Below are 27,721 nucleotides of genomic sequence, written 5' to 3' on the forward strand. Positions count from 1 at the left end.
ATATCTTGTGTGATTTATAGTGATATATCTTTGAGAAGATATTTGTGTTTGTAATATAGATCTTTGTTGCAATATCTATTTGCATATCATTTGCTGAATACAAAGACTATACATCTTTTGCAAACCGAGCATATACGTCATCTACTATTTACGTGATTGATATATCCTTCAGACTAATACATTTGAAACTTGCTTGACATCTTTGTGTGAATCTGTTGATTGAATATCTTGTGATACAAAGATTGCTTGTTGATACTCTCACACACTCATTACATTGATAGAAAATACATTTGAGAGTTGAAATATTATACCACACTGAGCTTGCATATTAAATCTGTTGCAGCCAAAAATTGAACGACCTTCACGATGCCTGATCACGACCACCTGAAAATAGATAAATAAGTAAGGCTTGGAGGACCCGGGGTGTACTCCGGGGGATCGCTCCGATGCCTAAGTCAGGGATTGGCTTGAGAGGTTTTTTATGCAACAGTTGGCGCCGTCTGTGGGAACTTCTTGAGAGGTTTTCTCTTTCAATCCTTGATCATGACTACATCAGATAATTGAAGGTCGATGCATTGGCTCAATTAAGATCGTCCGAAATACCACCGTCCGACACCTAGACGTACTCGATGCCGTCTGATCCATCGCCAATTGGGATCCTACCTAGTGCAAACTCTTTATTCACGGAATTGGATGGGACACTACCATCAAGAACCTCCACAATCTCTTCTCCACCTATGGTGACCTTGAAGAAGCCATCGCGATCCTTGGCAAGGTCACCGAGAAAAGTAAAGGGTACGGGTTTATTACGTTCAAGCACATCAATGACGCTTTACTCGCATTGAAAAAGCCAAGTAATAAAATTGACGGACGAATAACCGGGACCCAGCTTGCGATATTGGGAAATTCCAGATCTAATACGAATCCGACTACAATTGATGTTTCTATGCACAAGATTTATGTAGCCAACGTGCCTATTCTCAATGTATGATTTTTTCTCCATCATACAATAATAATTTTAAAAATAAAATAAAATAAATATATGTCATAGTTTCAATGCTTGAAGATCTTCGCCTTAATGACTAATAATAATTAATAGGATGTTCAAAATATTTAATTGATTGAACAGTGACCTATGCACTAAATGCATAGTGGGGTCATGACAGCTACACTGCTAGTCAAATAAACAAAGCCAAACTTTAAAATTTCAATGGGTTAGCCGAATGTACCATGGGGTCAACAATTATGACTCTTACACATTCATGTGCACTAAACAGCGCTCTAAATAGTGAATTTGAAATTACAATTGGAAATTTGAGTTGAAATTGCAATGCACACTGAAATTGCATAATTGTAGCAACTACAATTGGCAAAACCTCAAACAGAAAAATCAAGCTCCTTAGTGACATTCTATTGAGCACCTGGAGCCCAATCAGCTGAACAATCCACACCATAATCAAAACAAATAGTAACAAAATCACCGTCGTCAATGGTAGACATCTCGAAGATCTCATTCTAAACTCTACTTTACTGTTGCATAAAAAAACCTCTCAAGCCAATCCCTGACTTAGGCATCGGAGCGATCCCCCGGAGTACACCCCGGGTCCTCCAAGCCTTACTTATTTATCTATTTTCAGGTGGTCGTGATCAGGCATCGTGAAGGTCGTTCAATTTTTGGCTGCAACAAAATCATATTGTGGTGTATGTGACTAAGTGTATATGGGTACACATCTGCTTTACTTGAAAGCATAATTATTGTATCATTGTATTGTATTTCAAATATGTTGTATTTACAGGCACGAGTCTGAAGAGGGAGACTAGCCCTTTGAAATAGTCTCGGATTGGCTTAGACCCAGTTAAGAAAGCTAGGTGCGTCATCCTGTTAAGGCGTGTTGGTTGAGGTCAGCCCCTTAATTGACCTGGTTAAGGTTGAGGTCAGCACTGTGATAATTAACCTGGTTGTAATCGGTGCTGCTCCACCCTTAAGTGAGCCTTTAGTGAAATTCCCCGGCTTGCGAGTTAGAGGCGGGGACGTAGGCATAGTTGGCCAAACCCCGATAACATATCATGTGCTTATTTATATTTTTGCACTTTATATTTACCGCACATATATGTTTTGGTGTGAATGATGCACATAATTTGAATTTTCATATATTATATTTATTAGGGCATTAGAGATTGCTTAGAAAGACCCTAAGTTGTAATATTCTGCTAACATCTAGTTTTATCTAGGAGAAAAGTTTGAAAATTCCAATTTATCTCCCCTCTTGGGAATACACCAATTCTAACAGAGATGCTCAGTCATGTATTAGGTGGGTGCTAACTGGACGATTGGGGTGCTGGCTGGGACGTTAGTGGGACATTTCGTCTCCCCTACCTAATATTAGTTGCATTTTTTATGACATTGAAAGAATCCAGTAACTTTCATGATTTTATTTGCAGAAATTGAAATATAGTGATCAAATCAAGTTTAAGTGACTATAAATTTTTTTTTTTTATATCCAAATGTTTGGGAGAGATTTTGGATTTAAATTTGTATTAACTTGAAAAAATGTAATAAAAAATTATATTAACTTTGGCTAAAATCTACCTAATCTAAATCTAAGGTAAAATCGATGTTCCAAATGCAACGTTTTATATTAAACTAACATATGTTTGGAGAAGTCTTAGATTTAGATTTGTATTGGATTTGAATAATATACTATATAAAACTAATTGAAATTTGTTCAAATCCAATCAAATTCAAATTTAAAATTTAAAATTCATGCTTACAAAGACAATATTTAATATAGAAATCAAAATATGTTTTAGTGGTCTAACTTCTAAATTTAAAATTTTAAGATCTACGCTCACAAACACAATATTTAATATAGGGATCATGTTTTAGTGGACTAACTATTTTACTTCGAAAAAACAAAAGGGCAAAAAAGGGGAGAGAGAGAGAGAGAGTTCTTCCACCACTCCTCCAACTTGAGCATTGTGAAGGTTCTTGGAGTTTGAAGCGACTTCAGGGCTGCCTTAGGCATTACCTCTACGCTCTACCATTGTTGGTGTGGGCCTGGGGGGCAACAGTCGGCACTTGCGAGAGAACGTCAACGATTCTCCTCCATCTTCGCCCACCTCCCTCTGATCATTCTCTCACACCAGAAACTCTTCAGGCGCGGTACAGGAAGCATAGAAACCCCATAGAGACTCTCCTGAGTCCGAACCAAAATGCTCAAATATCCCGACACAATTCGCTAGTGTTCTTCAGATTCCGAGTGTTTACGGAATGCCCATTTGTTGCTACGTCCGAAAATGGCTGAATTCGAAGCTTTGTAAGCTCTCTGCTTCTTCTTCTCTTCGTTTTTTTTCGATTCTTAGCATTTCGTCGAGTAGTGCTTCTGCGACCCAACACGAAAACGATGGTGAAATTGAACCCCCTCTCTCTGAAGAAATCTTCAAATCAGGTCCGAAAATGGGTTCTTATAAGCAAGGTGATTCAACCTTTTATTCACTCATTGAAAATTATGCTGATTTGGGTGACTTCAGGACGGTGGAGAAGGTTTTAGATCGAATGAAACGGGAACAAAGAGTTCTCGGTGAAAAGAATTTCATTGTGTTGTTCAAAGCCTATGGAAGGGCGCATTTACCGGAGAAGGCGGTGGACTTGTTCCATAGAATGGTGGATGAGTTTCACTGTAGGAGAACTGTTCGATCTTTGAATTCAGTTCTCAATATAATTATCCAAGAAGGCCTTTTTTCTCGTGCTCTGGAGTTCTATTCAATTGTTGTTGGTGCTAATAATAATATTATGCCAAACGTTCTCACTTATAACTTAATTATAAAAGCTGCATGTAGACTGAGATTTGTTGATAAAGCAGTTGAAGTGTTTAGAGAAATGCCACTTCGGAAATGCATCCCTGATGTATTCACCTACAGCACACTTATGGATGGGTTGTGCAAAGGTGATAGAATTGACGAAGCAGTTTCACTTTTGGACGAGATGCAGATAGAGGGGTGTTTCCCCAACCCTGTAACATTTAATGTGTTGATCAACGAGCTTTGCAGGAAGGGAGATATCACTCGTGCGGCCAAGCTTGTAGACAATATGTTTCTCAAAGGTTGTGTTCCAAATGAAGTGACATATAACATTCTTATCCATGGTTTGTGTCTTAAGGGTAAGTTGGACAAGGCAGTTAGTCTTTTGGATCAGATGGTGTTGAATAAATGTATGCCTAATGATGTCACTTATGGAACAATAATCAATGGGCTTGTTAAGCAAGGAAGAGCAGTTGATGGGACCCATGTATTAATGTCTATGGAAGAGAGAGGGCATTGTGCAAATGAGTATATTTATTCGGCTCTTATTAGTGGATTGTTCAAGGAAGGAAAATCCGAGGAGGCGATGAGACTGTGGAAGGAAATGACAGAAAAGGGTTGCAAGCCCAATACTGTTGTTTACAGTGCTCTTATAGATGGTCTCTGCCGAGAAGGGAAACCAGAGGGAGCAAAAGAAGTTCTCATTGAGATGATGAATAAGGGTTGCTCACCCAATGCTTTCACTTATAGCTCCTTGGTGAAAGGTTTCTTCAAGGCAGGTGAAGCTCAAAAAGCTATTCTCTTGTGGAAAGAAATGGCAAGTAGTAATTGTATTCAAAATGAGGTTTGTTATAGCATACTCATCCATGGCCTATGCAAGGATGGAAGGCTGAGGGAGGCTATGATGGTGTGGAAGCACATGTTGGGTAGAGGATGTAAACCTGATGCTGTCGCTTACACCTCAATGATTCAAGGCTTCTGCAATGCTGGTTTTATAGAGCAGGGTCTAAAACTTTTCAATGAGATGCTTTGCCAGGAGTCTGAGTCTCAACCAGATTTGCTCACATATAACATATTATTCAATGGCTTATGTGAGCAAAATAACATCTCCCATGCTGTTGAACTTCTAAACAGTATGCTTGATCGAGGATGTGATCCTGACATAGTCACATGCAACATTTTTTTGAGAACTTTGAGAGAGAAGCTAATCCCACCTCAAGATGGGCAAGAGTTTCTAGACGAGCTTGTACTGCGGCTACATAAGCGTGATAGATTTATTGGTGCTTCCAGAATTTTACAAGTGATGCTGCAGAAGTTTCTGCCACCAAAACCCTCCACTTGGGAAAGGGTTGTTCAGAAGCTTTGCAAGCCTAAGAAGACTAGAGCAGTCATTGACAAGTGCTGGAGTGACTTATTTTGCTGATTTAGGTGAAACTTTGTTATTGTGTTCAATTTTGATTAATTTCATTAGTTGTTGTATCATATAAACCTAGTAGCATTGATTGTACTAGGAAGTCATTTATAAGCCATTGATATGTCTCAAATCAAACTTTACGCTTCTGTAGAATTCTTCTAATTGCATTGGCATTTTTGGGTTTCAGACATTCAATATGATCACGAGTTCACGTATGTTAAGAGATCAAACCTCTATTTCTTATTAATTCACATTGTCTGCTAAAATTTAGTTCCATATCATGTCTTTCTTAATTGGTTTTTTGGTTATATATCTAACTTCCTACCAAAAAAAATCACATTGGGTTATTTAATTAACTTTTCAGTAAATGCAATGTTGTTGACTGCACTTTGGCATTTGCATTCCTGGCCATTCCTAGGTGAAGAGGTATGTGTTTTGGCAGCCAGCATTAAACCTTGGCTGGACACAGAGAACTTCACATAATATTTTGTGAGCCCCGTATGATTGAGACAGGGACTGGGTTGAGCTGAGTTGAGTTATTCTATGCCGTTGAATTTTGAGCATAATTTTTCTTATTACTTCATTTCATGTCATGCAGCCCTCTCACACTCTAGGTGTGTGGCAATCTATCTGGAGATTTTGGATAATGGAAAGAACTCTCTGGAATGAGGTATTGAAAGAGGAGACTGACAATATTTTCAATGAGAGGTAACATAAATTAATGCATAATTGCATGCAAACACACATGCATATTACGTTGTATTTTATTTGGTTCTTTTGTGTCTTGCATAAGTGTATGGTATTCATAATTTTTTGTTACTTGAAATCATATGTCCTCCACTCCCCTATAAAATTTTCAGTAATTTGATACATATTAATGACTTAGTTGATGGGGTAAAACATGATTAAGTGTTGGGAATCAATAAACTAAGCGGACACTTCACCCTTTGGAAAAGGCAGTGGCTTAGTCACTCTACCTTGTTGAAGTAGCTTAAGTTGAATGTGAGCTTTTCTTTGATTCTGAGGAACTGTCTTTCATTGCAAGAAACAAAGGTTGGTGCAAGCTTTCCTACAATAGTGCATCGTTTTTTTATATTCTCAGATAACTATTCAAATGTTCAAATGTATTTCAAACACCATGTGTCACTTGCAGAAATTCTTAGTGGAGATATACGTATAATGAGTATATATCCGTCTACAGCTATTTGAACATGAATCTGGTCAATAACCTAGCCATAAAATACATTATTGCTCTAGGTAATAGCCATCAAATACATTGTTCTCTAATAAAATCTTCATCACCTCCTTGATCATAGCCATCGTCTTTTTTTATTGATAGGAAAACTAAGCATATTAGTACTGGACTCTAAGGGGAGTCACCCAAGCGCAAAAGCAAGGATGAACAAGCTAACTAAAGTGACGGAGAATACTGATGGGGAGTTTTAGATGCTTATATTGTTGCTCTGATTATTTTAAAAGTTTAGTTAATTTAGGGTTATTGTGTTTTTGAAGTATTCTGGGTTTATTTTGTAAGTAGCTGTTGTGATTGTGATGTTGGATATATAAAAACTTTGCTTATGTGTTGTATTAGACAGTTATTATTCGAAATTCAGAACTGCTTCCTGGTTCCCCTCTTTCTCTTCTGCAGCTGTCTACCTTTGTCTTCTTCCTTCTCCTTCCTTTTGTTTCTCGCCCTGTTCTATGGCCGATTTCTCTTCTGTCTTATTTCTATTATGTTCTTCTATTTCTCATTCCATCTAACCAAGGAGAAACAAGGAGTGCATGGCCAATATTCATCGGTCTGCTATAGCACCAAACATTAGCAAAATATTCACTCATTTGGACAGGAGCAAAACATATTTCACGAACATGTAGTGTTATCAATCCAAGATATGTCATAGGGCTTTGGATGGGTTTCCAGATGAAGTTGCATACAGGTGACTCCGTTTCTAGAAATCACATTCATAGGACATCTTCCATCAAAAATGAATTTGCATACTTTTCCCCAAACTTAAGAAAGGTATGGAATGGCTTCATATTATGCTCAAAGTATGCAAAAAAAAAAAACCATTCATTTTTCCATTAAGCTGTCATCATATTGCAGAATTTCTTCATATATACTGCAACTATATCTCACCAAAATCCCTTAACACAATAGCCCACAATAATCTAATCATGCAAAACCATAAATTTTGACTCCCAATTTTCTAGAACTATCTTCAATTCACCTTAGATATTGAGTTTCATGCTGAAATGAAATGAATTCACTTTGAAAACTCACAAATTGCAGCAATAAAACCTGATTTTTGATGCTGGCAGCGACAGTTTTTCGCTTTTTGTATCAAATTATAACACTTGCTGGTAAAACATCAAGTTCACATGCAAAATATCACGCTGCAGATCAAAACATCATGGAGAAAACCCACAATATTGTGGCTGGAGCAATATCTCATGAATTTGGAAGTAGGAGAACAGTCTGGCAGATTCCCACTCGCAGTCGCTGGCATGTGGTGCATGTTCACCGCCGGTGCACGCACGCCGCATGCCTGTGAGGGCCCTCCAGTGATGAAACTTGGGGCAAAGGGAGATCAAGGGATGGGGATTGCACTGATGTTGGCGGTGGATGAGAAAGGAGCAGGAAGCCAGGGATTTTGAGGGGCTGACAGCTGGAGATGTTTGGCCAGCATGTGGGGGCCCTCTGGTGGTCAGATAGCGAAAAAATTTTAGGGGTAGAGGTTTTGGGGGGTTCTGTTTCTGATGGTACTGGAGGTGTCTGAAAGTTCTACCTGGCAATATGTTTTTGGAGAATGGGGACACTACTGGAATTTTATAAAGAACTATTTTTTTTTTTCCTGAAATTTCAGGGCAAAGAAGATGGTTAAAGGGGATGAAATTTGGGATTGGAATTTAGAGTAACAAAGAGAAGGAGAGAGACAGAATTGAGGGTGAGAAACAAAGAGAAGAAGGGGAAGAAGAAGAAGCAGCAGCAGCAGGACAGAACAGAGATGAGAATCAGATCAGAGATTCAGAAGCAGAGAAGGGAGGGAGAGAGACGTTATAGAACAGAGAGAAAGAAGAAGAGAAAAAGAGGGGGAGGAAGAACAGTGAAAGGGAAATATGGGGGTCTTGAAATGGAAGAATGTAGATCTAATTTGGGCTCTGATACCAGATGATGCAGGGGCAGCATCAGGGATCTGCAGCCACGAGAGATAGAAGGGAGGAGAAGGGAAGAAGGGAGAGGCTAGGGAGAAGATAGGAGGTACAAGGGGAAATTGCACATTCAAACCAATTCAAATTTATTAACAACTGCCTACAACACGGCTTTCACACACTTTGTAAGAAAGCCTCTTCGTATGAAATTACACATATACCCTTAAAAGTACATTACATTACAAACATATCCCAAGAATACATAAAAATATTACAAACAAGCCCCCAAATACACATACACTATACTAATTAAACTAAACACATAATAGATTACTAATTAAATCCAAAAATCCCTTGGCCCAATTCTTCTTAATTATTCTCCAATAAGGATCTTCCCAAGGTCTTACTTCTTGTCCTACATCAGATATGCTACCTCAATCTATTAGGCACATAAAGCATAAAGTAAATTAAACAAGTTGTACTATTTTATCAGTAAAAGTAATAAGAACTACAAAACTTAGCCCAAGAAACTATATTGTATAACCTTTACTTTAGAATTATAGTATTATAATCATAAAATAATTTCAAAATAAAACACTTGAACAAGACAAAAATTAGAAAGGAAAAGAAGATTGAAGTTTAATAACATAGAATAGGAATATCAGTGCTAATATTATCAAAGTAAATATTTTTTTTTCAACACAATATTCGTTGTATCAAATTGTTAACTAATGCACCTCTTGTAAATGTAGCAAAAAAATAAATAATTACATGCATAGTTGTTAGAATATTATGATTTGTGATTTGATTCATATGATTCATATCAATTCCACACAAAATTGATTCGAAATCTGACTAGAAAATCTAATGATTGAATTGTTGCCAAATCAACTGATTCACTTCATGAATCTAACAAACTAATCCGAATCCATCAATTTGCTCAATTTTAGACCTGTCGTATCTTTACATACCCCGACTAGTTAAAAACCTCCAAAACAACATTTCATCTTTTTTATTGTTTTTATTTTTACAGAATTACCTTCCTTTCCTTGTTTGCATAAGTTTTGTGCTAAAAAAAGAGGAGAAATAGAACTTTAGGTCTTATGTTGCCTTCATAAACACATTCTTCTCTCATGGAGAAGTATAGTGGTCTACGTCTCTACCATAATGAGGAAGGGGCAGCATCAGCAAAGGTGGTTCTCATCTTTCTTTGCATTGTTAAGATTCAAAAGTTGGTTTTTCTAGTAGTTGTTGAATAATTGGATAAAATGGAACACTAAGATATTGACCATAATACCTGGCCTAATGACCATAATACCCTTACTGACTTTCACTTATTAGCATAACACTAACGTACTAATAATGCTAAATGACTAAGATAATCATCAACACTTCCCCTCAAGTTAGAGCTTGTATATCATATGCTCCTAGCTTGTTACAAATGACTTTAGCATATGCTTTGATACCATGTTATTAACATTTTACCTAAAAGCTTAAGCTGTTGGGTTGTGGGCCAACAATGTGTATCAAGCTTTAACATTCCCCCTAAAGTGCAGCCTGGCAGCACATGGAGAGAAACACATGATAGATAGCACCTATTATAGGGAATACACTAATTGTTTAAACATTAAGGATATGTACGATGGAGTAATGACTAGTGTAAAGACTATAGATGGAGAAACTAGAGAATTTCCAATTACCATAGGTGTACATCAAGGATCTGCTTTGAGTCCTTATCTTTTTGCTTTAGTGATGGACCAATTGACTAAGAGTATTCAAAAGGAGGTTCCATGGTGTATGTTGTTTGCAGATGATATTGTATTAATTGACGAAACTAGGGATGGAGTAGAGGCTGAGTTAGAATTATGGAGAGAAGCTTTGGAATCCAGAGGCTTTAAGATAAGTAGAAATAAAACAGAATATATGAAATGTAATTTTAGTAATGATAGGAGGAATATTGGAGACAAAGTTAAACTTGATGATGAAGAAATAAATAGTACTTGTAGATTTCGATACCTTGGATCTATTATGCAAGCTGAAGGAGAAATTGAAGATGATGTAATGCATAGAGTTAAAGCAGGTTGGGTAAAATGGAGAAGTTCTTCAAGTGTTCTATGTGATCGTAGAATACCCTTAAAATTGAAAGGGACGTTTTATAGGACATCTATAAGACCAGCTATGCTATATGGATTAGAATGTTGGGCGACGAAGAAACATAATATCCAAAAAGTAAAAGTTGCCAAGATGAGGATGCTTAGATGGATGAGTGGTATAACATTAAAAGATAAATTAAGGAATGAACATATTCGTGGTAAGTTAGGTGTAGCTCCTATAGAAGATAAGATAAGGGAAGGACGACTCAGATGGTATGGACACTTGCAACGTAGGCCTTATAGTGCACTTGTGAGGAAGAGTGACTTAGTTACTGTGGGGGGCAGTAGAAGGGGTAGGGGTAGACCTAAAATAACTTGGGAGGAGATAGTGAGTAAGGATTTAATGTCTTTGAATCTATCAAAAGAAATGGTCCATGATCGCATAAATTGGCGGAAAAGGGTTCATATAGCCGACCCCACTTAGTGGGACTGAGGCTTGGTTTTGTTTTGTTTTACTAATTGTTTAAACACCACACAATAAACACAAGCAACAAGACTAGAACTCAAGACCTCCTAGTAACCAACCTTGATACCATGTTGAATAATTGGGTAAAATGGAAGACCTAGTCATAGTGATAGGTCTCTCCCTCTATTTATAATATATGTTGAAGTACATACCAATGACCATAATACTCTTATTATCTCTCGCTTATTAACATAACACTAACACACTAATAATGCTAAATGACTAAGATAACCATCAACAATTGATGAATTATTATCAATTTTTAGGTTAATTATTTTTTTCATCTTAATTCAAGAAAGAATATGCATGAAATTTGTTTTCTTTTTAATTGATGATAAATACTAGAAGTTCATTTTTTATTTTTTTCTTGATTCCTTCCCTTAAACAACATGAAGTTCTTTTTTTTTTTTTTGATATTTTTTGACTCATTTTCTTACTTTTCATTTGTCTAGGGAAAGCATATGTATGAAATTTGACTTTTTTCTAAGTGTCAAAACTTAAATGTATTTTACTATTTCACTTCTTTTTCATATATCAATATATGCATGTCATTTATAATTGATTTTGGAAATTTATATTGAATCTTATGATTCTATCCGATTCTTGATTCCTGAAATTGGAATTTTGACTCACAATTCGAACTTGATTCAACAACTATGATTATGTGTCATTGTCAATCCTCATCTTCTCACCTTCATGTTCACATAGCTGATCAAGATTGATCTGCGAAAGGGAAAATGATAGAAAAAATTATTTATTATCATAAAAATCCTATAGCAACCACAACTATGCTTTAATGACCATAGTGAATGTTGGTAGTGGCCTGTAGTAACCGCTACAGCTGTAATTTTTTGTTCCCACCACTTTAGGAGTGTAACAATATCAGGATCTCAAAAATCTGCTAGCAATATTGTTACGTGATGGTTGGGTCCAGTATTTTCATCCACAAGAAACCGAGGAGAAACCCTCAAGTCCTCCTTTTCATGTTAATGACTCTAAAGCCATGCGCAGATTCTCCCTCTTAGCTCTCTCTCCCCCCCCCCCCCTCTCTAGTGCGAAGAGATACCTACAAAAGGGGTTTAATCGGATGTCATAAGCTAAGTTTTTTCAAGTTCTTGTGCTTGCCCATGACCACTTGTATTCTGCTCATTAGGTGGGTAACCATCACGTAAATAGTAGTGGACTAATGCTTTAGAGAAAAGGGTGGAGTAAAACTCCTCAGTCACAGTGATGTTTCTGTAGGCAAGAGTTAGATTTGCATAAAAAACTCTTTTGGAAAGGGTGAGTGTTCTTCAATTGTTGTATAACTCACTAGCTATTATAAATGTTTGTGGCCTATCCCTTGCAAAACACGCGTTGGAGGTGTAATTAGATGAATTCCTTATTGCTTTGCTACTTATTGCATAACTATAGTGTTTATACTTTCTTGCTTACTGCCTCCAAGTATTTGATACTTGTGAACGTGTTCATGTGGTGACTGGTGAAAGTAAAGGGCCTATTTGGTATCGTTGTTGTTTTCTGTTTTCTGTTTTCTATTTCTGTTTCTCCACAGTGAAAAAATAGATTATAAAAATGCGCTTGTTTCTGTTATTAGTTTTCTGTTCCTGTTGTCGGTTTTCAGCCAACCCCACCTAGTGGGACTTAAGGCTTGGTTTTGTTGTTGTTGTTGTTGTTGTTGTTTATGTATTGATTATATATATGTCAAGGGTAGAGTGGTCATCCAATGTGGAACCAAATATTGACATGGATCCTACTGTACACTCCTGGAAATCTTACAATGCGAATTAAACAAAAATATTTTCATGAGACAGACATCCCATTCCCAAGAACGAGAACCCTGGGAATGTCATTCCTATGGGAATATTTTTAATGGCGTGAACCAAATGGCCCCTTAATAAGCATTACTTGGTCTATGTTGAACATGCCCAAACCATTTTAACTTCCCTTCCTTTAGCTCGGGATATATGTTCTTTTTGTTTCCTACTTTGTAGGGTCCATTTAGATCTAAGGATTTTGTTTGACAAGGAAGGAAAGGAAAATAAAAGAAAGCTCACTTTCCTTTATATTTTCTCTTCTTATTAGACACTATTAAAAAGAAAAATTTATTCTAATATGATTAAAAATTGAGAAAATCAAATGCTAGTGATATGTGAAATCAAATTTTGTTTATTAAATTTGTTATATGTTTTATTTTCTTTCTCATTTTTCTTGATAACCAAACATGAAAAAGTGTATTCCTTCAAAATTTCTTTTCCTTTATCTAATGTTTTCCAAGTCCCAAACAAGGCCGATGAGGTACACTAATCCATCTAGTATTGTCAATTGAAGAATTATACTAATCCATCATAGCATTCTCATGTCTATAACCTTTATTTTTTTGGATGTTGTTATTAGTTGCTCGACATTTTGATTGATGTAGCATGACTGGTCTTATAACCATCCTATAACACTTTAAAAAAAAAAGTTTTAAATGTATTTTATGATAGCACAAAACACATCCGAACACTTTTCTTCTTACTTAATATGCTTTAATTCTATTTATTAACTTTTTTTTTCAATTTTACCCACTATAATAAATTCAACGGACTGAAATCTGCTGATATTAGGAAGTTCTTGACCATCAAGTTTAATATTTTGTGTCATCCCTCCTATAATGACCAAAATTGCATTTCAAGTATTTAGCCAGTCTTGAAACCTCCATATTCTAAAGTTTCTCCTCATAATTCTAACTTAGAACTTACCTCACTTCAAGTTTCATCAATGAAGACAACATCTACCATCAAACCTCATTTTAGGTATGCCTTGTAAGTTCATTCATAATTGAAGCAGCAAGACAAGGATTAAGATAGACGCTTGATATGTGCTTATTGTGATGGGAAATTCTGTAAACTCTCTGCCAAATCCCCCCCTCCCGACCCCCAAGCGGGCCCTAACACTTCTCATTACCTCATCACACGAATCTTTAGTGACATCTATATACCTACTAAATACCCCATTGGGTCTTCATTAGATTCCTATCACAGGCTTTCTCTAGGTCAATTAAAACCATGTGCTAGTCTCTCTTCTTTTCCCAGTAATCTTGGTGATAGATATATAGCCTCTAGGTTGATTTCCTGATCAAACTAATTTTATGAAACTCTTATTTCTAACCTTTGTCCTTGTTCAATTCTACTTGTGTACACTTGGGGTCTTAACTCTTTCCACATGCAATTATTGCCAAGCTTGGATAAAGGAGCAATGTATTATGTAGTTGATAGCTGAAAGCTTGTTATGTAGTTGATTGCTGAAATGAAATAAAAAATGAAAAGTGATCTTAAAAAAAAAAAAGCTAAAAAACTTAATGGTTAACCGTAATTCATATTGGTTCAGTTTCAGTCTGGGTCTCAGTTTTTTGGTAATTTTCTTACTATGGTAATTTTCTTACAACCCTACCAGCAAATTGAAGTTCTCCTCTCCACCCAAACCCCCTCCTTCCCAAAACATACACAAAAGACCTCAATTAATATGATCATAAGCTTTCTCAATGTAAAGTTAAAAAAAAAAAAAAATAGGATTCCATATTTTTAATTCTAGTGTAAACCACCTCATTAGCAAGAAGAGCTGTATCTAATATCTGTCTACCCTCAATGACTGCATTTTGATTCTCACCATTACCTTCCTATCATCATTTCAATTTTCTACTTTTCTTCTTGATTCTGTTTGCCAAAACCTAAGCCAGGATGTTGTTTTTGTTGATACTTCCCACAAGGCTAATTGGGGGATAATCCTTAGCAACAGCTCCACTCTTCTTGAGAATCAAAATTGTACAAGTTTAGACTTGAAACCACTCACCCGGAGTAAAGTTCCTAACTTCCTGCAGCAATTTCATCACATCTTCCCCTACTTTCCTCCGTTGTGCTGAAAAATGCTAAGGAGAAACCATAAGGACTTGGGGCTTTATTTCCATTAAGATATCTGGAGCTGCCACCCTACAAAAAATATACATGGACACGTGTCAAGACAGGAAGGCTTCTAGGGTTTCACAAAAACCCCCACGCTGCATTTGGGAGCATGGATTTTAAGCCTTGGATCTGGATTTAGACAAAATTCAATACAAAATTGTATTGAATTTTGTCCAAATCCACGCAAATCCAAATCCAAGGCCTTTCCCACTTAAGTTTCTATATAATTAATCTCTATGAAATTGTATTGAATTTTTTCCATATCCACATAAATCCAAATCCAAGGCCGTTCCCTAACTTAAGTTTCTATATAATTAATCTCTATGAAATTGTATTGAATTTTTCCCAAATCCATATAAATCCAAATCCAAGGCCTTTCCCAAACTTAGGTTTCTCTATAATTAGTCTCTATGGACTCTCTAAAGGCCTCAAGAAACAAACAACAAAAATTGGAGAGAAGGCACACTTCAACAACATAACCTCCACTGTTCAGCCTGTCCAATGTGGGTGCAATAGAGGTGCCCTCTTTGAAGAGATTATTATGGTAGGCTTTGATCCCCCATCTTAATTCATTCTTCTTCTGTGAGAACTAAGAAGCTTCCCATTAACCTCCAATGGTTCAATGAATTCTCTTTTTTAGCACAAAACTGATTTGGACAAGGAGTGGAAGGTAATTGTGTAAAAATAAAAGCAATAAAAGAGAAGAAAATTTGTTTTGGGGGTTTATGATATGTCTAGAATTGTGTGAGATGGATTCATATTGATTTGTTAGACTCACAAGGTGAATCAATAGATTTGGCAACGATTCAGTTGTTTTAGATTCTCTAGTAAGGTTCAAATTGACTTGTGGAATTGATACGAATATATGAATCTAATTGCGAATTGTACAATTCCAACCATGGTTTTAAATAACGGCCGTTACGTAGCGTAACGGCCGATACGTAACGGAAATCAGAGGGCCCGAAACCGATACGGGCCGATATCGCGGTTCGGAAAAAATTCACGGCCGTAACGGCCGTTACGGAGGCGTAACGGCACGTAACGGCTGATACTCCAACGTTACATGTCGTAACGTCCGTTACGGACCGTTACATGGCCGACAGGTAGCATATTCGCTGACGGGCAGCAGGCAGCAACGCTGCTTTCCCCCTCTCCCCAGTCCCCACACCCATCTGCCATTCAAAGGCTAAAAAGGAAAGTTACAAACTGACCTTGAAAATTTGTTGGCCTTCGGCAATAAGAAGGCTTCGAGGCTACCGAGCAGATCTACTCAGAATTGCAGACTTGCAGTTCCAGGCTTCCAGTTCCAGCAACTTGGCGAGTCACCGGCGACGGAAAAAGGTCTGCAGCAGCTCCGCCAGTCATCGCAGTCGCACCAGCCAGCCTCTCGATTTCAGCTTCGGAGACTCGGAGCTTGGAGTCATCTCTGGCTCGCTGCTTTTGCTTCGCTCCTTCGACTGTTCGAGGCTCCTCTGAGTTCCCTCGAATCCCTCCTCTCTCTCGGTCTGACTCGACTACAGGCCTCAGCGTATGAGACACTCTAACACCCACAGCACTTTTCATTATGTTTTTTTTGTTTTTTAAATTATATTTTGTTGCACCACAGGCCACAGCCCTTTTCATTCCTTTCATTCTGTTTATTTTTTAAAATTATATTTTGTTGTAAAATAGGTTTGTTAAATTGAATTAAAAAAAAAGTAATTTAATAGAGTAAAAAATTAGAAATCATTAATAATTATGTAAAATAAAATTTTCTTAATTTATAAATATTTTAATTGTATTATATTTTTTAAAAGATAATTATGAAAATTAATTCCATGACATAGCAAGCAATTATTAATATTATATAATTAATATTTTTTAAGGTTAGTAAATAATTAATATTTACCAATAATAATTGAAGCCTTTTTTATAATAATATTTGAATATCAATAATCCACTACTGCATTCACCATCTAAACAAAGCATTAAAATAATGTATGTACACAAGACATCCATGTGATGGCATTTTATATTATCTAGGCTTAATTGAGCTCTATTTTTCACCATTCTTAAAGAATTCCAAGGAATACTCTGCACAATTATTATAATATTTAGTCTTAGGATTTGCCAAACTTATAGAAATAAAATTAATTCATGGCACCAATTGGCTAACATACTATTTATGTCAGCTGGATAAAGTGGTCATTTTGATAAAGAAGATATCATATTCACTCCCATCTATTGAAAAAATATTAAATAATATTCATATTATAAAAGAAAAAAAAATTAAATAACATCTGTCACCCATTTTATGTTACATGTGTATCTACTTGCCATTTCTTGAGTAGGTTGACCCTATTTATTAATATTTTTTAAGTTTTAAAACATTATTTTGACCTTAAATTTAAAATTAGGTAAAATAAATGTTTACATCTATTTTTTGTTTTTAGTTATCAAATAAAGTAAAAATTAATAACTTAATAAAAAAAAATTAATCTAATAGTTAATACATTAATAAATTTGATTTTTACTAATTACTACTAGAATTTGTAGAAAATTTTAATTTTAATCCATATACTGAGAAAATGTTTAAAAAATTAAATAGTCAATTTGTAATGTATGGATCTCTATTTGTGATGCTATGATGTATATGAAAATAGAGTAAAAATCTTTTTCACTTGTTAATTTCTTATAGTTATAAATGAAAATAAAATCAAGCTATAAAAAATAATGAAAATATCTTTTTAAAGATAAAGGAATATATTTTTTTTGTAATAAAATATCTAATATTTTATAATTTTGTTTATTTAAATATAAAAATAATAAACATTACTTATTATTTTTAATCAAATATTATACTTATTTTTACGTAATAAGTATTTAAAATTAGGACTATTTAGTACTTATTATTTAATATTTACTAAATTACTAATTATATTATTCCTGTCATTGTAGGAAGGTTGTAAGTTGTAACTTTGTATTTTCTTTATATTTTGTGTAGAGATCATCAAATTAAGTCTATCAATATGTCACGTGATAGAGGAAATGAAAACTTACCTAGTGAAGATATTGGATGGCATTTTGGTACTGCGGTAGACGGTAATAAACATGTTATTATGTGTAAATTATGTGGGAAGATAATCAAAGGGGGCATTACACGCTTGAAACAACACTTGGCACATAAAAAGGGTCAAGTAGCTGGATGCTCAAATGTGACCACACAAGTAAGAGAACAAATGATGAAACATCTACAACAGTATGCTGAGAAGAAAAGAGATAAACAAAAAAGGCAAGAAGAAGCAGAAGCCCAAATTAGAGGAGATTTTGAGAATTTGAGCGATGAAGAAGACTTGGAAGAAGAAAGTATGAGATTTGCTCGACAAGAAAGCATGCGATCACAACAACAATGGGAAGATAGACAAAGATTTCGAGCAAGAACAACTGGAAGGGGTAATATTTATGAAGAGGGAGGTGGCTCTGGCAGTGGTGCTACCAGTGGTTTCAATAGAGCAGGAGCTCGATCTTATAGTGGTCGAGAAGTTGGAGGTAGTGGACGACAATGGATCAATCCTGATGCCCCTGAAGCTAGACTAAAGGCAATGGATCCTATTTTAGAAAGAAGCAAGAGTGCGAAACAACCAAAACTCAACACAAAGTTACTGAAAGGTTTAAGAAGTAAATTAGGAAAAGCGGTTGGAAAATTCCTAATTTATAATCGGATTCCAGCGAATGTAGCTGACTCTCCATTTATGCAGCCTATGCTTGATATTGCTGCAGAGGTTGGAAAGGGGGTGAAGGGTCCATCACCCTATGAGATATCTGAAATTTATTTGGAGCAAGAGTATCAAGAAATGAAAAATTATATAGCTTCTTTTGCTGGAATTTGGAAGGAAAGAGGTGTAACACTTATGTGTGATGGTTGGTCAGGACCAACTAGAAAACACATTATAAACTTTTTAGTTTATTGTGATAGAGGCACCGTGTTTCATAAATCAGTTGATGCCTCTGATGTGCCAAGCAGAACAGCTGAATATTATTTCAGGTAATTTTCTAATTTTAATTGTATATACAAATAGTATTATGGACTTGCATGTTTTTAATTAAATAGTAGTAATTATTGAATATATAATTTCATTTCAGATTAATGGATGAGGTGGTTGAAGAAATTGGAGAGGAGAATGTTGTCCAAGTAGTAACTGATAATGAAGCTGCAATGAAGGCAGGAGGAAAATTATTAATGCAGAAGAGGCCCAATCTCTATTGGACAGCATGTGCAGCTCATTGCATAGACCTTATTCTTGAAGATATTGGTAAGAAAAGTAACGTGAAGAAGGTCTTAGAAGATGCAAGAACAATAACCTCATTTATTTACAACCACACATGGACAGTGAATTTCATGAAGAAATTCACAAATAATAGAGAGTTACTTCGCCCTGCCATCACTCGATTTGCCACAAATTTCATTGCTTTGGAGACTATTGTCAGGCATAAACAAGCACTAAGGGAAATGTTTACATCTGATGCTTGGAAAAACTCAAGGTTTGGAATGGCAAAATCAGGCCCAGCATATGATTCAAAGAAAATTATCTTAGGCAAAGAGTTTTGGCAAAAGGCCTCTGATATAATTAAAGTGCAAGAACCCTTGGTGAAAGTTCTTAAATTGGTTGATGGTGATGAAAAACCAACCATGGGCTTCATATACGAGGCAATTGATAGGGCGAAGTTGGCCATTCAAAAAGATTGCCGGTTTTACAAAGACTATTGGAAAATTATTGACAACCGGTGGAGTTTTCAGTTGCACCAAGATTTGCACGCTGCTGGTAAGTGTAAATCAAATACAATTTCTTATTATTTTAACTTTTAAATTATGCATAGTTGCATTAGAAAACTATTGATTAATATGTTTCTAAATTTAATTGTAGGGTATTTTTTGAACCCACAATTTCTTTATGGTGCCCCACCCTCTCCTGAAGTTGCTAGAGAAGTCATGGATGGAGTTAAAAAAGTGATAACCAAGTTGGTACCCGATATAGATACTCAAATTCGGGCTATTAATCAAGTAAGTATTTGTTCCATTAAATTGAATAATGAATTGTTCTAGTATTCTGTAATACTTTCAAGAATAATTATTAATACATCTAATTAATTAATTATATTTCACAATCATCATTTTTTAGTTGTTGCTATATCGAGATAGGCAGGAGACTTTTGGAACCCCGTTGGCTCAAAGGGCAGTGAAACAAACAAATCCTGGTAAATATGGCTATATAGCTAAATAATGGAAAATTACTCTATTTTCTCTCTTTGTGTTCAAATTTGACTTTTGAAATACGCTATACTAACATAAAACTCTTTTTAATTATTCATGCAGCTGAATGGTGGATTCATTATGGCTTGTGTGCTCCTGAGCTCCAAAGAATAGCAATTAGAGTTCTTAGCCAGACCACATCAGCTTCGAACTGTGAGCGTAATTGGAGCACCTTTAGCCTCATCCATACGAAAACAAGAAATAGATTAAAGTATATGAGACTACAAAAACTTGTTTTCGTACATTACAACATGAGGTTAAAGTTAAGACGTACAATGAGAAGAAGCCAACGAGAAATTGAAGAGGGTTTCAATCCTATCAATTTGGACTACATTTTCGAAGAAGATGATCCTTTAAGTCAATGGTTAGAGGAGAGAGAGACACCACTACTCGATGGTCAGGACAATTCAAATTGGTTAAATGAAGAGGTTGGTGGTACTACAGAAGGAGGTGATCAACCACCAATAAACGCGCATGATGATTCAGGTTCAAGCCCTGAACGTACACAAAGTGATGACAATCTTGGTTTGAGCCCACCAAGTGATGATGATGGTAATAGTGGTGCTGGAGCTGGGGTTGGGGGGGGTGGCAGTGGTGGTGGTGGAGGCGGCGGTGTAGAATATAATTATGGATATGATACAGGGACATCATTTGGAAGGGATATATATCCTTCTGATCCTTATGGATTACATGACATACCTGAAAATTATGACTTGGGTATTCCTCCAGGGAACCAATCTTCACAACCCAGGAGAAGGAGGAGTGCTCGTGGTGACCCTAGCGATTCTACTGAAGATTCATATGGTGTGGTTCGTAGTTTTGGCGACTTTGGTTTAGATGGTTCATCATCACAATCATTTGGATCTCATCCAGCATATCCACATTATGCATCTCGTGACTCACATTTTTATCCCAGTGGATTAGGAATCTCAGGATCTAGTGAGTCTTCTTCTACACACTACCCAGAGCCAGCCCCTGCCCCAACTTATAGACATTATTCAGGAGAATTTTCATCACCAGTACATTTTCAAGAGCAACAACAAAATGATGCAAACTTGGGTTCATTCAACTATGTATTTCCACAAGGATGGGGAGATAATTTCCCATCCCAATCTCAAGATACAGATGCAAATTATGAAGACCCTCCACGTCATTCTTTTTGGTGGTGACATGTGTTATATTATAAATTTGTAATATTGTATTCATGTATTTTCAATTATTTATTGATATTTGATATTAATCACTTTTTAAATTCATGTATGTGTAATGTGTATATTGAGTATTAAGTCTATTGAGTATTGATTCATTTTTAGTAACTTTATGACTTAAATTAATTGATTCTTACATTTCTACATCTTTTTACTCATTAAAGTAATGTAAACTATAAAAAAATATGCTTTTTTTTGTAAACAGCGCACTAAAATTAATATAAAAATCATAATGCCTATTAAAAAGCATTTGTAGGTTGAATGAAAGCCTTCAAAATTCATTAAAAATCATGTATTAATGGATTTCATGCTTATTTTTTAATTTTCGCATGGTTGTGCATGCGTGAAAAAAATTCACGACCGTTACGCCCGCTTCCCGTTACGTAACACCCGCGTCTCCCGCGACCCGCGACACCCGCGACCGTTTCGCGACGTTACCCGCGACCGCGATTTCGAACCATGATTCCAACAACTACACATATGAGCATTTATCAATTTGTGAATGAATTTTGCTTTTTTGATGCCTTGAGATATAGAGCCCTAGGTTCCAGCCTCCAAGATCTCTCATCCTCTCCACAATCTAGTCCAGCTCTCTTTTAATGCCAATCCTTCTAATTACACTCTGTGTATTCTCTTTGATCCAGATTAAATAATCTCTTCAATCAGCTTCTTTTTTTTCTAACATAAGGAGCACCCACTACTTCCCTGGTTCCTAACTTTTAACTTCTGCTTTTGAGATTTTAATTTTTTCTATCACAATAGCACTGGTAGTGTACCTTCTATTTTAATTTTAATTGTAACTTATTTTTTATGCATACAATGTTTACTTGTTTGAGGCTCTTAGTAGTTTTTTAGACAACTGAGGATGGATATCTTTTGATGGTTCTATGATCTACTTGGACCTGGATGCTATGATTGATGATATGATTGGTTATTTTGTAGCATTGACTATGGTCAACATGATTTTCTGGATGTGCTCTCCTCGCCAGCTAAACAGTCTTTCCAAAGATACTGAAGTTATGAAATATTAGTTTCTTTGCAATGAATTGAAAGGCTGCAATACAAAATTCCTAAAGTTTAGGATCTGCTTGGTTAAGCTTTTAAATGTCTTTTCTATCCAAAGGATACATGAAATATATTTTAAAAAATGTTTTATTAGTTGTTTGTCATTTTTTACAAAACTGATTTTAGGATTATATCCCTAAAAATACTTGTTTTCTAGGATTTTATGAAATGGTGTTTTCTATAAATTTAGGTACAATCCAATACTCACTATCCGTTCTCATTGCATTGTTCCACTACTGCCCACCACTGTCAACCCCCTCCATGCACTCTTGCTGACCACCACCCATTGTACGCCACTGCTGCAGCCACTAATACTCACCACCACCCACTGGCCTGCCATCTCCCACCCCTCACCCTCACTACTATTATCACTCACCAGTCACCACCAGCCACAGCCACCAATAACTGTCCACCATATCGGTTGACTTTTTGAGTTCGATCCCTATTTTGATAATGACAAAACAAAAGTAACTTATGTGTGTGTTTAGTGCTTGAGCAAATTTACAATTTAGCACACATAAGGTAAAGGAAAAATAGAAGCCAGGAGTAACTTAAAAGCCTATACAGTTTGGCATATTCCATGGAAAAGTGAAGAACAAAAGAAGTGAAGACATAGTTTTTATTTGTAATGCATTTAGTGCTTCATTTGTAATATTGCATGATATGATGCTAAGCTCAATAGCCGACCATAGACTGACCTTATGGGACTAACGTTTTCACGAAAAACCTTTTACATAAAATTACTAAACTCATACAAAGGTTTTAAGATGTTTTTGAAAATATATCAAGGCCAAAATTCAAACTCCATAAGGACCCTAGTTGACCGTACCTTTCATGCATTATTATGCCTAGTTGATTGGCCATTCATTTAGGCCAATCTTGTAAAGCCCCGGCCGACTGGCCCATTTAATGCATATGAATCCTAGTCAACCGGTTATTCACTCTAGCCAGTTTTGTAAGCCCCAGCCGACCGGTCTATATTTTGGCTTCTGAATCACAGTCGATCGGATCTTGGTGCTAGCATACTGTTTCTCAAGGATTTTAAAATCGCCCGAGACTAGTTGGTCGGACCTCTCGGGTTGGCCAATTTTTGAAGCCAAAAACTGTCAAAAAATTCAAAAATAATATTATTTTAATCCCCTAATGGCTAGTTAACGGTTAGAATTTAAAAATCTCTATGAATATTAGCCGAAAGCTCTTAAATTGGTTGTTGATTTCATTGATTTATATTCTTTCATTTATTGGGCATTTATTTTCAATATCAAAGCTCTCTTCTACTCTTCATTTGCAAAAATATTTTTGAAGAGTATATATTCTAGTTTCTCTCACACCTTCTTTTGAAAAACTCTTTTGTAGAGAAATCATTCATTTGAAATCTTTGAGCGTTCTTTTTTTTATACACACATCTTAAACTCAAAGATCACTTACTCACACTCTTTATTGCAAAAATATTTTTGAGAGCATATTCATATTTCTCCTACATCTCTCTTTTGAAAAATCTTTTATGAGAAAATCTTGAGGTTATAACAAGTAAGCTTTGAGCATATATAATTTATATATACTTGCTTCAGAAGCTTGTTTTTTTTTAGATTTCAAAGTTCAAATTTCTCCTATACACTATGTTTTGAAAAATCTTTTGGAGAAATTTGTAAGGTTTCTTGGAAAAGGCTTGAGCTTATATTCAAGTTCATATATCTAGCTTGAAAGTCTTTTATTTTATTTTGTGTTAATCTCAAAGATCTAACTCTCCTATACACTTCATCATTGAAAATTTGTGGAGAAAATCTTTGAGTAAATCAAGAGTGCTTTGAGCAATATATTCATTTATATATTTTTGTTTAGAAAGCCTCTTGTATTTTGATTTTACCAAAGGTTAATCTTGAAGGAAAAACAATTTCCAAACTCTCAGTCTTGAAAAATTATTTTGAGAGAAAAACTCTAACTCTATTGAGTTTCATCTTACATATCATTTGATAGTGCATATTGGATTATATATTATACATCTCTGCTTATTGAAGAAGCATTTTCTATTGTACACATAAATTATTTTCATATCATTTGTATCCCTACGGTTCGGTACTGTGTTCCAGACGTGGGGTATCGCTTGAGGAGGAAGTGCTCCATCCTATAAGGAGTGGTTGTAACGGTTTGGCTTCGCACAGTTAAAGGAGCTAGGGGGACTCCATCCTGTAAGGAGCTGTAAACGGCTTTTTGTTCCACTCGGTTAAGTGAGCAGGGTAGTGGAATCCTCCAGCGGGTTGACTTGAGGCAAGGAGGTGGGCGGGTACAGCCGAACCTCATAAGAATATTGTGTATGCGCTCTTTCTCCCTTCTCTAGTTACAGCACTTATATGTTGATATTTAATTCGTTGTGATTGTTATATTTGCTTTAAATATTTGCGTGCTTAAATATTTGTGGTATTTGCGATTGCTTAGAAAGACCCTAGATTTGTGTAATACTAGCTGTAAAATAGGACACACTTGACCTAGGAATCTTTTAAAATACCTAATTCACCCCCCTCTTGTGAATACACCATTCCTCACAATTGGTATCAGAGCCTCGTTGCACAAAGCATAAACGCCTTTGTTAAAGATCGCAATCGCTTTTGTTGGTGTATCCTCATTTTGTGAGGGACAATCATATATTAGGCCTTCAATATTTTGTGGTGTTGATTACACCTTGTGGAAATAGAAAATGAGCATATTTATAAAATCAATGGACTGGAGGGTCTGACAAGTAATTGTTAAAGGAATTCGTATGCCTTTGAATGAAAATGATATTAGTTTAATGCATGCAAGTTCAAATGCCATTAATATGTTATATTGTGCTCTAGAGTCTAATATCTTTCAAGAGATCATGGTTTGTTTTAGTGCAAAGGATATATGGGAAGAGTTGGACAGGAGATATGGAAAGGCCAAAGAAAAGGAGAACGCTGCTCTGGGGGATTCAAGCCCAAATGATCAAGAAGCGGTAAATCATGGGCAAATAGCTTTAATCGATGAAGAGGTATATGCTTCCAAATCTACCTTAGTTATTGATGCATTTGATGATTTCCGTGTCGATTTTTAAGTGATATCATGTGATGAATCATCTAATCCCTCTTGTGATTTTTCTGTTAATAATTCATGTACTAATTCATGTGATAATTTTTGTAATAAATCTTGTATTGAATGATGTGATAAATGTTATGATGAAAACATGCCTTCTAACGTTGAACTAGAAAATGCTTTATTTAAAATGCATAAGTTTCTAGTTAATATATCTAAGAAGAAAAAGTTCTTGAAAAATGAAAGTAAAAGGTTGGCAAAATAATTAGGAGAATTAAAAGATTATCACGCTACTCCAGAGAAGAAAAAGATTAAGAAGATATTGAAAATTATCTTCTTGGAGGGAAAAGTAGATATTCATTCTAGAATGACACTCAAAGCTAAATATGAAAAGAAAAATCATGATAAATCCTTAGGAGTTAGAAAGAAAAATCTTTTCAAAAAGGATTCAAGATCACCTCATAAATCCCAGGGTCATTTTTATGCCTCATCAAGTAGAAATAGAACAAATAAGCATAATCTTTCACATGCATATAAAACTCACTTATTTTGTGGAAAGAAAGGGCACGTTCGGTTTACTTGTCCACTTAGAGGTGCCCGAGGCAAGGATAGAAGAATAATATGGGTAATCAAGAAGGCAAATCTCTTTGAACCAAAGGAAGAATGGATTTCAATAGGAATTACATAATTATTTAATTCTTCCTTAGATCTCAGGTTCAGTTATAAGGGGTGGTGATGACTAAAGGCTTAGGAAGTGGCCTGTGCCTAAAATGTCAAATCTTAATACATGTATTCACTATACACTATGGTTATACTAAGAATCTTAGAGAGTCAAGCTAATATGAAATCACAAGTGGAGTATCCAATCTAATCACTTAATGCATATATATCCTGATTGGTTAAAACATGGAAATATTGGTTATAGCATGCTACCTTTGAACTAAAAAGGAATGAGATAATCACTGCTTAAATGGGACGTCAGTCTCCACATAATTCATATCATTCCTCAAGTTTATTCAAAGTAAAGGCAAAAAGCTTAACTGGCTAAAATATCTAGAACCTTGTATTTCTGAAATAAATAACACAAATCATTATTTATGATATCTTAGAAGCATGCTTGAGTAAAAGTCTACTTCCAAATGGACAAAGGTTTCCTTAATTGATAAATACTTCTAAAATGATTAACTCATGCATAAATATGAAAATCCTATGTTAAGCATATTTTGTCCATCATACAGAATTGAGTTTTAGGAAATCAAATATATCTTTTAATCCTAAACTTATTTTTGAATATAAAATCCTTGGTCAATATTTAGTCATCACTTTGGTCATAAGCATTGATTATCATAAATTCCCAATCTATTAAGTGCTTGTTTTAAGACATCATGTTTTAATCAAATTAGGGGGCATTCTCTAAAGGATTCAAGCTTCTCACGTAGTCAAATTAAATTATCCTTTCTGTGCTTAAAATGCAAAAACTCTCTAATTTTGATTCATTCAAAAGCTTCCTCTTTCCCAAGGAAATTTTTACCAACCACGATCACATTCGGTAAAGATTCATCTATTCATTGGGTCGTATCCTTGCTTTGCTTTGTGATTATATTTAAAGGATACCTTCCAGTTGTGGAAAATCAAAATGACCAAAGAGCTGTGTTCAAGAAAGTTCATATACTCCTAAATGCTCTTTGCCTAAGATGTTAGGACATATTCGCTAGCATGAAAATATTTTAATATTGTCCTCTCGCAATCAATTCTGAATACTCTTTTGAACTTGATAGTGTTTATCTTTTAAAAGAGTATTAATCCAAATTCCTCTCATAAGCTCTCGTCTTTAAAATCAAATCATTTAAAGCTTCACCTCCTTAGAATAAGTTAAATGGCTGAAACCTATGCGAGAGTAGTTAAAATTCAAAGCCATTCAAACTTGAGCCTCTCGCGTGTTGTGACTCATAAGAAAAGAAGCAAAATAGGCTTAATTCACCTAAAGAAATATTGTTTGAGACTTTTTGGTCCTCTAAGCCTAAGCTTTCAAAGTCAAGTTTAAATCATTGAAAATCTAAGGCACTTGGCTAAGAAATTAAAAGATGAAAAAGGCATATGATGGTGATGAGTAATGAGCATAACTGAGGGGGAGCATTTCTCTGTGTAACTTCATAGCTCTCTAAATAAAATGCTCCCATGATCC

The 27,721-nt window shown here is 35.4% G+C and overlaps 2 protein-coding genes across 11 annotated transcripts in view; both read left to right on the forward strand.

Annotated features, from left to right (window-relative positions):
- The first annotated feature begins 2,893 nt into the window (after positions 1–2,893).
- The window catches only part of LOC131160157 (pentatricopeptide repeat-containing protein At4g20090), a 31,853-nt gene continuing 7,025 nt past the window's right edge, over positions 2,894–27,721 (forward strand). For 3 of the 10 annotated variants that reach the window (XM_058115528.1, XM_058115535.1, XM_058115532.1), the window contains exons 1-3: positions 2,921–5,229; positions 5,814–5,923; positions 24,579–25,495. In XM_058115528.1, coding sequence (XP_057971511.1) covers positions 3,272–5,224 — 1,953 coding nt within the window. In that variant the 5' untranslated portion in view covers positions 2,921–3,271 and the 3' untranslated portion in view covers positions 5,225–5,229; positions 5,814–5,923; positions 24,579–25,495. Of the gene's footprint in view, positions 5,230–5,813; positions 5,924–6,554; positions 6,846–19,139; positions 19,728–19,829; positions 19,967–20,084; positions 20,161–20,278; positions 25,496–27,721 lie in introns of those variants that run through there. The other 7 variants (XM_058115529.1, XM_058115530.1, XM_058115537.1 and 4 more) reach the window with 5 other exon arrangements.
- On the forward strand, positions 9,078–18,985 carry LOC131160159 (uncharacterized). Its single transcript, XM_058115540.1, has 2 exons — positions 9,078–16,453; positions 17,909–18,985. The coding sequence occupies exon 2, from the start codon at positions 17,934–17,936 to the stop codon at positions 18,951–18,953; it is 1,020 nt and encodes a 339-aa protein (XP_057971523.1). The 5' UTR covers positions 9,078–16,453; positions 17,909–17,933; the 3' UTR covers positions 18,954–18,985.

This window comes from Malania oleifera, chromosome 7 (assembly GCF_029873635.1).
Source record: "Malania oleifera isolate guangnan ecotype guangnan chromosome 7, ASM2987363v1, whole genome shotgun sequence".
Classification (NCBI taxonomy): domain Eukaryota; kingdom Viridiplantae; phylum Streptophyta; class Magnoliopsida; order Santalales; family Ximeniaceae; genus Malania; species Malania oleifera.

Coding starts and splice junctions, on each gene's coding strand:
- LOC131160159 (XM_058115540.1), top strand. CDS start 17,934: ATGTCACGTGATAGAGGAAATGAAAACTTACCTAGTGAAGATATTGGA.